At 43.6% G+C, this 18,364-nt stretch overlaps 1 protein-coding gene across 1 annotated transcript in view; it reads left to right on the forward strand.

Moving 5' to 3' along the window:
* The first annotated feature begins 6,975 nt into the window (after nt 1-6,975).
* Nucleotides 6,976-18,364, forward strand: part of ccdc63 (coiled-coil domain containing 63) — a 37,740-nt gene continuing 26,351 nt past the window's right edge. Inside the window, exons 1-2 of the mRNA XM_033043024.1 lie at nt 6,976-7,139; nt 15,594-15,783. Coding sequence (XP_032898915.1) covers nt 6,976-7,139; nt 15,594-15,783 — 354 coding nt within the window. The remainder of the gene's footprint in view (nt 7,140-15,593; nt 15,784-18,364) is intronic.

Genomic DNA, 18,364 nt, shown 5'->3' on the forward strand with positions numbered 1-18,364 from the left:
AAGGAGAACGGGGTGGAAGATTGCAACCTCTGTTTCGACGAATGCAATTAACCCGGCGTGCACAATCAAATAGAACAAGTTGTCCTACAACTTTAGGCTGTGCCATACCTGCTGCGCCACAGTGCCACACTCATCTCCTATCCCCGAGTCCCCCATTTCTTTTTTATCCACCCATTTCCCTCACTTCCTTTACCCACCCGGGCTTGTCCCTCCCTCCAACTTTACATTTCACTCCTCGTCTTCTCTCTTTATCTGACACCTTTTTGTCACCTTTTCGCCTCTAGCCTTTGTCACTTATTCCAACCATCTGCAAATCACCCCCTTCACCTCTGTCCCACCTCTTCTTTCCAACTTTCGCTCCCCCCAGCCAACTGAATCTGTAGATGCGACACAGCTCAAAATGTTGTCTGTCTGTACCCTCTACAGATGCTGCCTGATCCGCTGAGTTACTCCAGCACTTTGCGTCTTTCAAAGGTAGAGACGTACATCAAACATGTAGCACAGGCATGGACCACCAGGTTAAGATCATAAGGCATAGGAGCAGAATTAGGCCAGTAGGCCCATCGAGTCAGCTCCACCATTCAACCATGGCTGATCAATTCTTCCCTCTCAACCCCATTCTCCCCACCTACTCGCCATAACCTTTGATATCCTTACTAATCAAGAACCTATCAATCTCGGCTTTAAAAATACACAGTCAGCCTCCACAGTCATCTGTGGCAATGAATTCCTCAGATTCACCACCTCTGGCTAAAGACATTTCTCTTTATTTCCATTCTGAAGATATGTCCTATTATTCTGAATCCCAGCCCAGATTTCAGATTCTCCCATTACTGGAAGCATCTTTTCCACGTCGACTCTATCTACGCTATCATTTCTTTAGGTTTCAATTATATCCTCTCTAATTCTTCTAAACTCCAATGAGTACAGGCCCAGAGCCTTCAAAAGAACGCCAGGATCATTTGTGTAAACCTCCTCTGGATCCTCTCCAAACCCGTCATATCCTTCCTCAGATATGGGTCCAGAAACTGTTCACAATATTCCAAATGTGGCCTCATCAGTGCCTTATTAATCCATTAATCCATAACATGACATCTTTGCTTTTAAACTCTGATTCCCTCGAAATGCTAACATTGCATTTGCATTCCTTGCCGTCAACTCAACCTGCAAATTAAACTTTAGGAAATACTGCACTAGAATCCTGCACGAGAACTCCCAAGTCTCCTTGCACCTTGATTTCCTGAATCCTCATTTAGAAAGTAGGCTACTCCTTTAACCCTTTTACCAAAGCGCATGACCTTGCTACGCTTATTCCATTTGCCACTTCTTTGCCCATTCTCCCTATATTTTAGTTGCCTTCTCTTTGTTTTTCATAGGATCCAAATCCTCCAGCTTCCCACTAATCTTTGCCATGTTATATAACTTCTCACTTGCTTCTAATGCTATCTTTGACTTCCCTTGTCAGCCATGGTGGCCTCATTCTCCCCCTGTTATGTTTCTTCCCCTTTGGAATGAAAAGATCCCGCAGCTTCTCAATTATTCCCAGAAATTCCTGCCATTGAGGTTCTCCACCATCATTCCTGCTAAGTTCCCCTTCCAATCAACTTTAGCCAGCTCATCCCTCTTGCCTCTGTAGTTACCTCTACTCAACAGTAATAACGATACATCCAATTTCCACTTCTCCCTCTCAAACTGCAGGTTGAATTCCATCATATTATAATCAATGCCTTCTACTTCAATCACCTTAAGCTCCCTAATCAAGTCTGGTTTGTGGCACAACAGCAAATTCAGAATTGCCTTTTCACTGATGATCTCGACCACGAGCTGCTTTAAGAAGCCATCTAGTAGGCATTCGCAAATTCCTTCTCTTGGAATCCAGTACCAACATCATTTTCCCATTCTACCCGCATATTGAAATCCTCCATGATTACTGTAACATTGTCTTTCTCACATGCCTTTTCTATTTCCTGATGTAATTTGTGCCCTACATCCTGACTACTGTTCCTAGGCCGGTATATAACTCCCATCAGGATCTTTATACCCTTGCAGTTTCTCAGCTCTACCCACAAGGGTTCTACATCCTCTGATCCTTTGTCGTTTTTTGCCAACAGAGCCACCCACCCCCTCTGCCCATTTGCCTGTCTTTTCGATAGGATGCGTAATCTTGGATATTCAACTTCCACCTCTGATCCTCTTTCAGCCACATCTCTGTGATGCCCACATGGGCAGAAATCCTGGCGGGGGGACCTGCCTCCCGCCCCCCCCCCCCATGTTTTGTGACCTGGGCGCTACAGCCAGTCCCAGGTCAGCTCGCCTGCCCCACACTCCAAAGACGTGCAGATTTGTAGGTTAAGTGCTTCGGTAAATTGTAAATTGTCCCCAGTGTGTCGGTGCTAGTGTATGGGGTAATTGGTGGTCGGAGCGGACACGGTGGGCCAAAGGACTTGCAGTTCCCAGGTTGCCTGCGTGCCCCAGACTGGCTGCAGTTCCCAGGTCGCGAAAACTAATTGAAAAAAAATACCCCCGCGGGCCAGATGATTTCAGGTTACGGACTGGATCCGGCCTGTGTTCCGTAGGTTGCCGACCCCTGAACTAGAAGTTAGGCCTCATTGTGTCCCCCCCGTCCCCCCCCCCATGGTTTAGTAGTTTAAAAGCCCATGCCCACAACGTCTGACCTGCCGATTTCTAAGTGCAGTACAAACTCATCCACCTTGTTTCGTATCCTTCGTGAAGTTAGATATAATACCTTCATTTCAGTATTTACCACCCCCTTCTCAAAATGGTCACCATATTGCCTGACATTAGACTTTCATCCCTTTCTCAACTTCCTGTCCTATTTCTTATTCTGAAGACCTTGGTAACCTCCCTTGTGCTCTCCTTCTGTTTAATTTTATCCAGCCCTCTCCAAGGCATTGAATCCACCCCTCCCCCATCCCTCCCCACCACACCTCCCCACCCCCCCACGTCACTATTGAGTTAACGTCCTATTCAAGTCCTGTCTACAGTCCTAGTTATGCAATTCTCCAGGACCCTGATCCCAGCAGGATTCAGGTGGAGTCCCATCCCATCGAAACTGTTCCCTCCTTCCCCAATACTGATTCCAATGTCCCACAAATTCAAACCCCTATCACCCACACCAATATTTGAGCCACGCATTTAACTTTCTAATCTCATCAACCCTTTGCTCCACGCTCTAGTAGTAATCCAGAGATTATTACCTTTTTGGTTCTGGTTGAACTCCCTGGCTCAGGTTTATAGTAGAAAAAACCTCCTCCGAATCTTAATTTGAGACCCATCCAGTTTTGGCAAAATCTTATCCAAAAAAAAAAAAGAAGAACTTTACTGCACTCATCTTTGGTGTCACCATTAACATCTTAAAAAAATCTAATGAAAACAAAAATAACAATCTGACTAGTATATTCTGGACAATCATAATCATATTTTGGTTAGTAGTTTACTAGCTTTCCAACAATCCATCACTAAAATGTGTTGTAGTTTTAACACCCAGGACATTCAATACACGAATCACAATACCCTGTGAAATGACACTAATGGTGCATGAGTGATGTTTCCATGGTGTTGATTGTTTGGTAACAAGTCAGTACTATGTAAATCCCCATGGCTGGATAGAATATTATTAGTGAAACACATCACTTTGCATTCATACCTGACATTGATAAACTGTTCCAAGGAAATTGGTAATAATGGCAGTGGACAATAAAAGGTAAAAAAAATATGTGCATTATTGTGGAGACACGAGGAACTGCAGATGCTGGAATCTTGAGCAAAATACAATGTGCTGGAGGAACTTAGCAGTCAAGGCAGCATCTGTGGAGGGAATGAAACTGCGAGGTTTTGAGTCAAGACTTAGATAGAGTAGATGTGGAGAGGATGCTTCCAGTAGGCGGAGCGACTAGGACCAGAGGGCAAGAGAGTCAAGAGTGTTTTTATTGTCATATGTCCCGGATGGGACAATGCAATTCTTACTTGCTGCAGCACAACAGAATATGTGAATATGTAAACATAGTACATAACGGGGGAAGAGAAACAAAAGAAAAAGTTCAATAAATAACAAATATAGTGCAATAATAATATAGTCTTTTGCAGTTCAGAGCTCCACCCCAGAATAAAAGGATGTACCTTCGGAATGGAGCTGAGGAGGAATGGGGCTGAGGGTGGTGAATCTGTGGAATTCATTGTGGAGATCAAGTCATTGGGTATTTTTGAAGTGGAGATTAATAGATTTATGATTAGTAAGGGCATCTAAGGTTATGGGGAGATGGCAGGAAAATGGGACTGAGAGGGAAAAATAGATCAGCCATGATTGAATGGTGGAATAGACTCAATGGACTTCAATGGAACAGCTTCCTTCTGCTCCTGTGTCTTATGGTCTTATGGACTGAAGAAGAGTCCCGACCCGAAACGTTGCTTATCCATTTCCATCCACCAATGCTGCCTGAAATGTTGAGTTTATCTAGCATTTTGTTTTTTGCAGTACATGCCAGTGTATAGTTTTGGCTACCGCTTTGCAGGTGAGATGGGAGGTTTTGGAACGAGTTCAGAGGAGGTTTGCCAGAGTGCTTGCCTGGATTGGAGGGTGTTTGCTGTGGGAAGGGGTGGGAGGGGTTGGATTGTTGTATCTGGGGCATTGGAGGTTGGGGGAGACATAATAGAGGCATGTAAAATTGTAAGAGTCGTGGATGCGGTAAACAGTCTTCATCTATTTCCTGGGGTGGAAATGTCGGAGACTGGAGAGCATGACTTTGGGGTGGGAGGGGCAAGGTTTGGAGGCGATGCAGGGAGGGTGGTGGGTGCCTGTCTCTAAAGTCAACAGGTTGGAGTGCACTGCCAGGGGTGGTGGTGGAGGCAAATGCCATAGTAGAGTTTAAGAGGCTTTTAGATAGCACATGGATATGCAGGGAATGGAGGGATATGGATCATATCTTTCATCAGAGGGTGGTGAATCTGTGGAATTCTTTGCCACAGAAGGCTGTGGAGGCAGTCAGTGGATATTTTTAAGACAGAGATAGATACATTCTTGATTAGTACAGGTGCCAGAGGTTATGGGGAGAAGGCAAGAGAATGGGGTTAGGTGGGAGAGATAGACCAGCCATGATTGAATGGTGGAGTAGACTTATAGGCTGAATGGCCTAGGTCTACTCCTATTCCTTATGACCTTATGTGCAGGCAGAGGAGATTAGTTTATTTTAGCATCATATTTGGCATGGACAATTGCGCCGAAAGGGCTGTTCCCGTGTTGTACTGTTGATAAGTTATAGGAGCAGAATTAGGTCATTCGGCCCATCATGTCTACTTTGCCATTCAATCATGGCTGATCTATCAATGTTCAATATTCTCTGTTCTACGTAACTTAAACTTGCACAGATGAGTTTTCGGTGGGGGCATTTTAAAAGGACAGAGGAGGATGCAATGTTACAAGGATGCGGTAAGGCAATTCCTGGGGGCGGTCTGTGGGTGAATGAAGCCTCAGACAGTGGAGGGGAAGGAAGGAGATACGCACAAAGCTTGAAGTTTGGTGAATGGAGGGAAGTGAGATGGGAGATAGACTTCACACTCCCAAGGCTTTGTTCTGCCCCAACTTTCCAGCCTTCTCCCTCCCCCCTCCCCTAGAAATCAGTCTCAACCTGAAATGTCACCTGTCCATTGCTTCCCCATATGTTGCTTGACCCATTGAGTTACTCCAGCACTTGTGTCTTGTACTCATGAAGTGAGTTGGGAGATGCATCGATAAGTGGGATGAACTTACAGAGATAAGAAGTGATAAGGGCATTGGGGGGAATTTTAAAATTAAGAAAACTAATTTCAACCTGATGATTGGGGGATCGGAGCTGTTTTAGGAAAAATAAGAATCAGAGCACTTGACAGGAGGTCGGATATCACATTGAAGTTGAAATAATGAAGGCAAGAATGCAATCGGTTGGGTTCAGAGATGGGTTGAGGCAAGACTTCATCACAATTTGAAGAGCTAGTTGTGAATTGACCATGTGGGGCCACAGTGGAGAGAGATGAGAGATGAAGAGTGACCAGACAGTGGTGGGAACAATACAAGGGGCTGACCTTTGCTTCAGGGGGATTGCATTCTGTTACAGAACTTCAACCTCTAATCTGGCCTGAACCCACCCGATATTGGAAATTAAAATTCAGCCTGATATTGTTTTAAATCGATTAGATATTGGGTATCATTGGGTATTTTTAAAGCAGAGATTGACAGATTCTTGATTAGGAAAGGTGTTAAAAGTTATGGGGAGAAGTCGGGAGAATGAGGTTGAGAGGGAAAGACAGATCAGCCATGATTGAATGACGGATTAACCTCAATGGGCTGAATGGCCTAATTCTACTCCTATGATTTTTGAATGTATAAGCTTATGATTGATTGGGGCACGGATGAGAATGTGGCTGCTTTGTTATCCTGCCATTCTCTCCCCTCGACCCATGGATGTTCATATATTAAACACACGTGAGGGCACGATTGCTTGAAAGATGCAGCATGGAAAAAGGCCCTTCGGCCCATCGATCATCTGTTCACACTAGTTCCATGTTATCCCACTTTTCATTACACACTAGAGGCCATTTACAGAGGGCCAATTAACGCACAAACCCGCACGTCTTTGGGATGTGGGAGGACCCAGAGGAAACCCACGTGGTCACAGGAAGAAGGTGCAAACACCACACAGACAGCACCCGAGGTCAGGATCAATCCCGGGTCTCTGGCGCTGTGAGGTGGCAGCTCTACCCTCTGTACCACTGTGCTGCTGAAAGGGGGGTGTTGTTAAGTAACAGGGAGATTCCTCAGCAGAGTTTCCACCTGGATTAACATGTAAAACCAATAATCTTACAAAGTACTGATATTTTGAGCCTTTAATGCTATTCGAAATTATTTGAAATAAGAAAAAGGAAATACAATTCAAAAGTTGCCTAAGGCGTATCCTTTGCTTTTTACCATTTTGTAGCAGCATGGCGAGCATTCAATCGTCTGCGAGTATGCTGTTAGACACCGAGACAGAGACAGAAACGATGGCGACATCAGTCAAAGAGAGACTCATGCACCAGTTACGCAACATGGAAGGCGACCAGAGGGCTTACCATGACGATTCTGAACGCACCATCACCAGGCAATTGTAAGTTCAAACGAGACAGGAGATAAATCATTTTTGTATTGGAAGTGAGCAAAGCAGCACTTGGAGGGGTCTCTAATGAGGTAGACAGTAGCTCAGGACTGCTCTCTAGTTGTTGGTAGGATGGTTCAGCTGGCTGATAATAGCAGGGAAAAGTGAGACATTTTATGATAAGTTTAGCTCCAGGTTAAAGGCTGATAACATAGAAGTATATAGAGCATAGAAAAGCACAATGCTAAACATCATTCTTGCACTGGACGTTATTTCCTTTATCATGTATCTGTAGGCTCGATTGTAATAATGTAGTATTTCCGCTGACTGGTTAGCACGCAACAAAAGCTTTCCACTGTACTTCGGTACATGTGACAATGAACAAAACTAAACTAAAGCACAGGGACAGGCCCTTTGGCCCACAATGTCGGTGCCAAACAAATGTCAAGATAAACTGATCTCATCTGTTTGCACATGATCCATTTCCTCCATTCCCTGCATATCCACGTACCTATCGAAATGTGGTTTAATCATAACTACCTCCAATGCTAACACCAGCAGTGCATTCCAGGCACCCACCATTCTCTAGAAAATACTGTCCCTGCACATCTCCATTAAACTATGCCCCTCTCACCTTATAGCTCTGCTCTATAGTCCTTGACATTTCCACCCTCGGAAAAAGGTTCTGACTGGCTACTCTCTATGCCTCTCATAGTTTTATGTCTATAATTTCCAGAACAAAATGGTCTTGTTAACTTTCAATGCAAAGATGAGCAATTTATTTTAGACACAAAGTGTTGGAGTAACTCAGCGGGCCAGGCAGCACCTCTGGAGAAAAAGGATGGGTGACGTTTCGGGTTTGGGGCCCTCCTTCAGTCCTGACCCGTAAGGTCACTCATCCCTTTTCTCCAGAGATGCTGCCAGACCCGCAGAGTTACACCAGCACTTTGTATCTATCTTTTGTATAAACCGACATCTGCAGTTCTATGTTTCAGCAACTTATTTTGTTCAGTGTACAACTGGTACAATTCCAAGGATTTATTCAAAGCATTGAAGTCCCAGTAAATGTTGAAGAATTACATGTAATATATATGATCTGGATCCCAAAGTTTGCTAAAATATAAAAAGTAAAAAATAACTCCAGGCAAAAGCTTAATTATAAATACAGTTTACTGTGGAGATTGCAAAGCATCTATTATTATTACCTTTATTTTCCAGATGAAATAACATTCTAGTAGCTATTGCATTTAATTGCTAGTTCGGTAACTTTGATTGGCAGTTAGGATCTAAAAAAAGGTCAAGAAAAAATTGGCCTGGAAATTCTGACGCACAAAAACATACCTCAGGAATCCACATTTGAAAACCGATTACATTTTCGGGGTAAAATGCATTTCTATTCATTACTAGGTTGAATTCTGCCATTCTAATTATTCAGCTGGGCACCTCTAGTCAATATATTCACCCTTGTCAAGAGAACAGAACAGTACAGCACAGGGACTGGCCCTTCAGCCCACAATGTCTGTGCCAAACACGATGCCAATTTAAACCAATCGCTGTCTGCACGTGATCCACATCCTTCCATTCCCTGCATATCCATGTGTCTATTTAAAAGCTTCTTAAACACCACTATCATATCTGCCTCCACTTGACAGCACATCCAGGCACCCACCACCTTTTGTGTAAATGCACTTGCCCCTCACGCCTCCTTTCAACTTTGAATCAAAGATAGAGACAAAAAGCTTAGCGTGACAGGCAGCATCTCTGGAGAGAAGGATGTTTTAGGTCGAGACCTAAACTGAACGAGTAACTAGACCTTAGACTTATACCCCACTCATTATAATAAGAAATGCATCCAATGCTTGCCTTACATGCTCTTGCTTTCTATTTTATCACTTCTTCATTCACTCTGGCTTCCCCAGTCATTTGGAGTTGGAGCACACTGTAGCCAATTGCAGGCTTGCCCATTAACTATTTTTCCTGAGTTAGATTGAACAAAGGTGTTATGAAGGGTAACGAGTAGGAATGAGAATAAAGGAGATACAAGGAACTGTAGGTGCTGGTGTCCCAAAAAACACACAAAGTGCTGGAGTAACTCAATGGGTTAGGCAGCATCACTGCAGAAGATGGATAGGTGGAGGTTGAAGGCGAAAAAAGACCATGACCAATCAGGGTTAGCCACTAATGACCTGAGGCAGGGCAGTGCCTGGTAGGTCCATTGTTGGCTAGGGAAGGTGTGATCAGTCTGAAGAAGGGTTCCAACTCGAAACGTCACCTATCTTTTAATCTTAAGAGATGCTGCCAGACCCGCTGTCTATAAGTGATAGGTTTGGTTTAGTTTAGTTTAGTTTGGAGATACAATGCAGAAACAGGCCCTTTGGCCCATTGAGTCCGCACTGACCAGTGATCACCGCACATTAACACTATCCTACTACACACACACAAAGGACAATGTTACATTTATACCAAGCCAATTAACCTACAAACCAGTAGGTCTTTGGAGTGTGAGAGGAAACTGAAGATCTCAGAGAAAACCCACAGAGGTCACGGGGAGAATGTATAAACTCTGTACAGACAAGTGCCCGTAGTCAGGATCAAATCTGGGTCTCTGGCGCTGTAAGGCAGTAGCTCTACCGCTACACCACCGTGCCGTCCGAAAGGTGGATGCAGATGAAAGGAGGGGGGAGCGGCGTTTATTGTTTGATGGGTGGACAAAGGCCAAAGGGCCCTTCTTCAGACTCAAATGAGAATACTTGTGTTGATTAAATTGGGGCACATGGAACTGTTTCCATTGGAAAATGGCTCTCTCTTCAGGATGTGTTTGTGCTGTCATGCATCCAATATTAACCAATGGCAATAAAGCTTTGTCAAGTGCTAATCCCAGGCGTAACATGCAGATTCACCAACAGATTAAAAACACTTCCTTGTTGATTGAGAAACCACCTGTTGAGCTAATTCTCCAGCAACCATTCACAGGTGAATCAATTTGCACAGACTATTAATTTACTGTTCTCAGCTGAAGTATATTCACATGGTATAATTCTACAGCATCTTATGGTCATCTTATGGAATTATATAAAAAGGCAGGAAAAGTGTTTATGAATTTAGTCATTTAACTATGTATCATTCGGCGAACAATATAATAAGTAACAGGTAAAATAATAAAGTTGATGGTTAAATTAAGAAAGTAAGAGTGGATAAACTTGCCTCAGTGATTTCTAGTTCTGTACAGCACAGCTGCAGTTTATATTAAATCATAATTTATCTCAAATAATAATGCTTTGCAAAGAAATATGTTCTTCATTTAGCTTTAAGTTGAATTGAGATCAATTAGACATAGTTCATGTCCTCTCTTACTTTTAATCATTGGATAGTATACAATTAGAATTTATTGCTTTTGATCACTGACATGCACTCCTGTACAGTTTGACTGTAATCTCAAGGGGGTAATTTGTATCAGAGTCCCATGTTTATTCTGTGAGCTATTCCTGAGCATTCATTTCATTAACCTGGAACTGGATTTCATCCAATAAGCATCTGATTTGACTTCACCCAGGCAATTCAGAGCGTCAGTGAGAAAAGAGCACACAAGTGTCATGAGCATCTTTCTGTTGCCATTTTCTTAGATCCTTTGCAAACTAATGATAGTGATAAGACAAAGTAATGATAGCTTTTCACGTTCAGCATCTAAGATGGGATCGGCCTCAGCATGATGAGAGAGATCCTTCTTCAGACAATCATTGTTGTGAAATACCAACATTTTGATATTTTTATTCAGAGGGCAAGTGCCAACTTAATTGGTGTGGACAAGGTGGGCCGATTGGTCAGGTTCCATGATGTATTGTTAGACATAGGAGCCAAGCATGACGAACCAATGCAATGATGGCGCCCGAGCCTGGCGACTCCCTGAGTGCTGGTCCCAAAAACAGATCTATAATCATTCCTTACAATCACTCCATTCTTTTAAGCCTCTACTCCAACAGAAACGTTAGAGCCCTTATCCTGTATCTGTGCACTGTGGACGACTCCGTTTTAATCATGTAAAGCCATTCTACTGAATGGATAGTGTGTTACAAAAAAGCTTTCCACTGTACCTCGGTTAATGTGACAAAAACTAAACTAAACCAAGGATCAGAGTTAGGCCATTCAGCCTATCAAGTCTGCTCTGCTATTTGGAGTAATACTGTTCTATTACTTTCTATGTTGATAGTTTTCATGAGAAAGCAGCAATGAATCTGGCCCTAAAGTCGGTGTCAGCATGTGCCATGTGATCGAAGAATGGAAATACAACACTACCCTTCAAAACAAGGAGCTAGGGACAAGGCAGGGACATGAGCTAATTCCAGCACAGTGTTGAACAACACTAGCAGTAGAAATACTCGCAAAGTGATAGACTAACTCAGCAGCAGGCAGCATCTTTGGGGGGGTATGGACAGATGACGTTTTGGGTCAGGACCTTTTTTCAGACAGAGGAAACACACATGGCTGGGGCAGCGAGTCTGGGTCAGAACATGCCGGTAGAACAGGAGAGCTGCAGGAATCACAGAGGGGAGCAGTGAGAGAGGATCTCGCAGACCTCCTGTCAGAGAGAGGTGGAGAACATCTTCAAACTAGGCATATCTCGAGAAGATTTCAGTGTGGCAGTAAAATGTAGAGAGAAGGAACTGGAGATGCTCGTTTACAAAAAAAAGGCACAAAGTGTTGGAGTAACTCAGTGGGTCAGGCATTATCTCTACAGAACATGGATCAGTGACATCTCAGGTCAAGACCTTTCTTCAGACGTCTGCTGTTACTTCGGCACTTTGTCTTTTTTTTTAAACTGACACCTGCAGTTCCTTGTTTCTCCATTTCTCTCGTAATAAGAGAACACAAGCTTCCGGTTTATCCCAAATAAGGATGTGTTGTATAGAAAGAAAATTACACTGGCAGTGGACACGATTCCAGCACCTGCAGTCTCTTGTGCCTCTCGTTTCAGGTCGTTCACCCTCCTACAGTACTGGGAAAAATTAGAACTGAAACAAATGAAAAAAACTAGAGTGGGGGAGAATGTAACCTGTCATATACTTTGCTTTCCACTCCATTCCCCAACCCGGTTTCTTTGCAACTGTTAGTTCCTTTCACTGCTAATTTTCCTATTTCCATAGAAAGATCAACCAACATAGAAAATAGGTGCAGGAGTAGGCCATTCGGCCCTTCGAGCCTGCACCGCCATTCAATATGATCATGGCAACTGAAGCATTATCTCTCTCTCCCTCTATCTCTCTCCCTCTATCTCTCTCCCTCCCTCTCACCCCCACTCTCCCTCCCTCTCCCTCTCCCTCTCCCTCTCTCCCCTCTCCCCTCTCCCCCCCCTCTCCCCCCCTCTCTCCCCCCCCTCTCTCCCCCCCCTCTCTCCCCCCCCTCTCTCCCCCCCCTCTCTCCCCCCCCCTCTCCCCCCTCTATCTCTATCCTGACTGGTGAGCATTTTCTGTTTATAATTTAGGATTTTCAATATCAACATTATTTTGCTTTCCGGATCGCTGTTCGATGAGTTTACAATTTCAAGTGAAAATAGGTTTTAGTTTTTGTGTTTTAGATGTTAGAAATACAGCGTGGAAACAGGCCCTTTGGTCCACCAAGTCCATGCCAACCAACGATCACCTGTACACCAGTTCTATCCTATGCTGCTATCTAAGTTCTATCCACACCTGCACGTCTTGTTTTCTCCCATCTGCATGTGGGAGGAAACCGGAGCACCCAGAGAAAACCCACGCAGTCATACAGGGAATGTACAAACTCCGTACGGACAGCACCCGTAGTCAGAATTGAACCTGGGTCTCTGGCGCTGTGAGGCAGCAGCTCTACCCTTGCGCCAACATGCCGCCTCCAATAGAAAAAACAAAAGATTTAATTTAGACTGTAACTGGGTCACAAGGTTTTTTAGAGTTGAGTTCAGAGTCATGTTGTGACCTTGAATGTTCTTTATATTTACGTTTTATTTATTATTAAATGTTCCTGAGATGTTGATGGCTTTGTATTCTCCGTGAACCGCTGTAGGCTATGAGAGCTTACAACTAATAATGGATGAGCAAAAAGCAAAGGATTTACCATGGTCATCTCTACCCATTGTACAAATAAAATAGAAACTTTCTAGAAGATGTTGCATTGCAAGATTCATTGAGCAGAAATAAATAACAGTTTAAAAAAAAAATCCCGTGACTTTTTATGTGTGTTATTGATTTATAGTTTATGACATCTTAAAAAAGAATGAACCTTTGGTTTCAAGAAACAGTCTTGCCAGGTATTGCTTACTATATCTGGAACTTTATGGCAGCAATTAAAACGTGAAAAATTGCAATTTAGACAAGGACATTCAAAGATTGCAGGCAGAACATTAAATAGACAACAAAACAAGTGCGGAAATAATCAAGGAGAAAGCATTAGAGCAGGAGTCATAGAGCGCTACAGCACGGAAATAGGCCCTTCGGCCCATCTTGTCAATGCTAACCAATAGCAATCTGGAAGCTTGTCCAGAGTAATCTAGTAATTTATTCTCTGTCTTAATATGTTATATCTGCTAGTTGTCTTCTTATGAATGCTGGGGAGAGATGCTATTAAACAAGGAAGAACGCATCAGCAAATCAATTGCACTTTGCAGTGACTGCCACGTCTACTATTGTGTACTATTCATGTAAAGCTTCATATTCATGCAGCACTCAATTAACCAACTCGGGTGAGATTCAGGCCATCAGTTTCACACCATCACACCGCCTTTCAAACGGTTGTTGTGGGCTCCTGACACTCACTATTGTGTTGTTCTCCGACCAGACTATCTAATAACCCTGACCCAGCCCAATTCTCCCTTCATGATCATCTCCAATTCGTCACCTCCACACAGTAGCTGGTCAAGCCTTCAGCTGCCAGGGCCCTAAAATTATAGAACATAGAACAGTACAGCACAGGAACATGCCTCTCGGCCCAAAATGTCCGTGGCAAACATGATGCCAAGTTGAACTAATCTCCCCTGCCCGCACGTGATCCACACCCAAATTCCCTCCTTAAACTTCTCCACCTCTCCAGCTATATCTAAGAGATCCCTCATTGACCTGCCAATTGGCAGTCTACACGACTATCACTCTGTGGCATATTGTGTCTGATAACCATCCTCTGATGCAACTGTGGGCATTTTGAGACATTGATGGTGATTCATAAATACAAAGAGTTATTGCTTAATGTTGCAGAGTTTAGGCAGAAGGTGTAGGTTAGCTGTTTAAAAAACCCTTTCATTTCAAATGCAGTTTATTCTTCTTTGCAAAACACAAAATGCGGAAGCAACTCAGAGGGTCATGCGGCATCTGTGGAAGGAATGGACGAATGATGTGTTGGGTCAAATTTGTAGACACATTTCAGTGCAATTCCTCATGATCTGATCCCACCTCTCCTCCCCGTCAGTGCCACTTAAAGCCTCCGTTCAACAAGAATACATTGTTTGCTATGTACTCGGTAGGGCATTGGTTCAGAAAGTTCCATTGTTGTGTCCTGTGGAAGGACGCCATCCTTGAAGGGCATGCAGTCCGGCCACTGGGTTCCGCCGTCGATCTCCATTGACATTGCACTGCTGATGCCTTTAGGGATTAAGCCGAATGGTGGATATCTCTCTGTAATTTTTTTCTAGTTTTTTGTTTTAGAGATACAGAGTGGAAACTGGCCCACTGATGCCGAGTCGACCAGCAATCACCCGTACACTAGTTTTATCCTGCACACTTGGGACAATTGTCAGAAGCCAATTAACCTACAAACCTGCACGTCTTTGGAATATGGGAGAACACGGAGAAAACCCACGCGATCACAAGGAGAATGTGCAAACTCCACACCGACAGCACTTGTAGTCAGGATCAAACCTGTGTCTCTGGCACTATGAGGCAGCAACTCTACCGCTGCGCCACTATGCCAGCCCTATGATCGATGGTCATCGTGGGCTCGATGGGCTGAAGGGTCCGTTTCCCAACTCATTCATTCATTCAACTAATACATTAATTTTAGTAACACTTACTTCCACAGAGCTTTTTAATCTAGTTGGTCGATAGAGTGGTGAAGGCATATACTTTAGTGGCATTTAAGAGGCTTTTAGATAGAGACATGGATATGCAGGAAATTGATCGATAGCTGGCTAAAGGCCTGTTTCCATGCTGTATACTTAATCTAAACTAAAGAAAAAGTGGGCCAACTCCCATTGTAGGGATTGTGTGTAACCTGATGCAGTAGGTCCAGACAGCATCTCTGGAAAGAAGGAATGGGTGACTGCCTGGCCCGCTGAGTTACTCCAGCATTCTGTGTCTATCTTTGGTTTAAAGCAACATCTGGAGTTCGTTCATACGCAGTAGGTCCAGAGGTGCCACACCAGGAGCTGGTGACCTGTGTCGGTCCTGGATGATAAAGTAGAGTTTTTTTGCACCACAACTTTGGGCCTTTTCATATTTTTCTTCACAGGCGAGAACTAAGTCAATTACAGCACGAACATGAAATTCTGGCAACAAACATAGCCCTGGCCACGTCCCCACAGAAGGTACGGAAGGATATTAATGATTCAACAGAGATAAAGACACTGCTACAAAGCAAGGAGGAGTACGACTGCCTGGCTGAACAGGAGAAGAATCTGATTGCTAAGCTTGATGCACAGGTAACTTTCTAGAATGGAGAAACCATTGTTGAAGTGATGTTTCAAGGTTCTGATATGTAAAAAATTGCATGCCGTGGTAGCGGATCCAGAGTGAGACAGAATTAATATCAATCTCGGCGAGACCAAACGTAAACTGGGAGATCGTTTTGCTGAATACCTTCGCTCAGTCTGCATGGGCCTACTTGATCTCCCGGTGGTCAAACCGTTTAATTCCCCTTCCCATTCCCATACTGACCTTTCTGTTCTGGGCCTCCTCCATTGTCAGAGTGAGGCCAAATGCAAATTGGAAGAACAACACCTCATATTTTACTTGGGAAACTTACAAACCAGCAGTAAGAATATTGATTTCTCTAACTTCGTTAGAGTCCCCTCTCTCTCCATCCCACCCCACCCAGGTCGTAGTACTAGCTTCAAAGTCGTCTTGTCTGGTCTCATTGTCTGTAACTCATTTTCACCAGGCCCACAGCTAACAATGGCCCGTTTCCTTTATCATCGTTACCTGTTTACATATCTTTCATGTCTGACCCGCTGAGTTACTCCAGCTTTTTGTGTCTATCTTAGAATTAATCTCAAGTCTTGTTTCCATGATTCCGCATTACATTTGAACTTTGATACACGGTGTCATTGATTAAAAGGAGAGGCATCAAAATATTGCTAGAAATCTTATCTAGAAGTAGATAATGTAGGAAGTAATCTTAGGAGGAATTTCTTTAGCGAGAGGGCTGTGAATCTGTAGAATGTATTGCCATCGACAGTGCTGGAGGCCTAGTCATTGGGTATTTTTAAAGTGGAGATTGATAGGTTCTTGATTGGCAAGGTTGTTAAAGGTTACGGGAGAAGGCTGGAGAATGGAGTTGAGAGAGAAATATTAGATCAGCCATGATCGAATGGTGGAGCAGACTCAATGGGCCACATACAGTAGCCTAATTCTTCTCCTGTGTCTTATCGTCTTATGGTAATTGACAGAACAGTTATCAACTGAATGAGAAAAATACATGAACATTTCAAGTGAGAATATTTCTAGAGGTTGGTGTTCATTTATTATTGTAACGTGTATCAAGCTACAGCCAAAAACATTGTTTTGCGTACAATTCAGTCAAACATACTGTACACGAGTACAATCGAGCCACACACACACGTTAACAAGTGTAAAGAGAAAAATATCCAGGTTGCAAAGTGTTACAGTTACAGAGAATGTGAAGATTAAAAAAGTGCAAGGGCCACGGTGTGGCAGGCTGAGGAGGGAGATCAGGACTGCATCCTTTTGGATTAGAAGGTATTAATTATAAGGAGAGGTTGGACAAAATTGTGTTGTTTCTTTTAATGGAACAACAGAGGCTGACGGGAGACTTGACAGAAGTATATAAAATTATGAGAGACATAGATGGGGTAGACAGTCAGAACCTTTTTCCAAGCAAGGAAAAAATCAAATACTAGAGAGCAAAACTTTAACGTGAGAGGGGCAGAGTTTAAAGGAGATGTGTTGGGCAAGTTTTTTCACAGTGAGGATTATAAGTGCTTGGAATGCGCTGTCGGGTGGTGATGTAGATGGATACAATAGTGGTGTTTAAGAGGCTTTTAGATAGGCACATGGATATGCAGGAAATGGAAACACATGGACTACATGCAGGCAGAGATTAGTTTAATTTGGCACCATGTTCGGCATGCACATTGTGGGCCGAAAGGCCTGTATTATGTTCTTAGCTTATGAAAGGATCATTCAGTTGTCGGATAACAGCAGGGAATAAGCTGTTCCTGTACCTGGTGACATATGTTTTTCAGTTTTTGTACCTTCTGCCCAATGGGAGACGTGAGAAGAAGAGATGGCCAGGGGCATAAATGGCCTTTGATTAAGTTGGCTTCTTTCCCGAGGCCATGTGAAGTGCAGATGGAGCCGGTGGTGGGGGGTCTGTCTCATCTGTGTGATGGACTGGGCTACATTCACAACTCCCTGCAATTTCTTGCAGTCTTGGGCAGAGCTGTTGCCAATCCAAGCTATGATACAACCCGACAGTACAGTTTCACCAGGCCATCTGTCAAACTGGGGAAGAGTTGTTGGAGACGTGCCTTCATCTCCTGAGGAAGTAGAGGTGAAGGTTTTGAATTGAATTGAATTGAATACATTTTATTAGCCAAGTATGTATACATACAAGGAATTTGCCTTGGTGCTTTGCTCGCTAGTAACAACACGATATACAGTGAATAATTAAGAATAAAACATTATAATTTAAACAGGTGAAGAATTAAATAAAATACCAGAGCAAAAGGAGGCTAGAAAGGAGGCTACAGACTTTTGGTTGTTGAGTAGAGCTACTGCTCGTGGAAAAAAGCAGTTTTTATGTCTGGCTGTGGCGGCTTTGACAGTCCAGAGTCGCCTTGCAGTGGAAAGTGCTTCGAAGAGTTTGTGGCCAGGATGAGAGGGGTCAGAGATGATCTTACCCGCTCGCTTCCTGGCCCTTGCAGTGTACAGTTCGTCGATGGTGGGAAGGTTGCAGCCAACAACCTTCTCGGCTGATCGAACGTTACGCTGCAGTCTCTGGATGTCATGCTTGGTGGCTGAGCCAAACCAGACCATGATGGA

This window comes from Amblyraja radiata, chromosome 25 (genome assembly GCF_010909765.2).
Source record: "Amblyraja radiata isolate CabotCenter1 chromosome 25, sAmbRad1.1.pri, whole genome shotgun sequence".
In the NCBI taxonomy this organism is placed as follows: Eukaryota; Metazoa; Chordata; class Chondrichthyes; order Rajiformes; family Rajidae; genus Amblyraja; species Amblyraja radiata.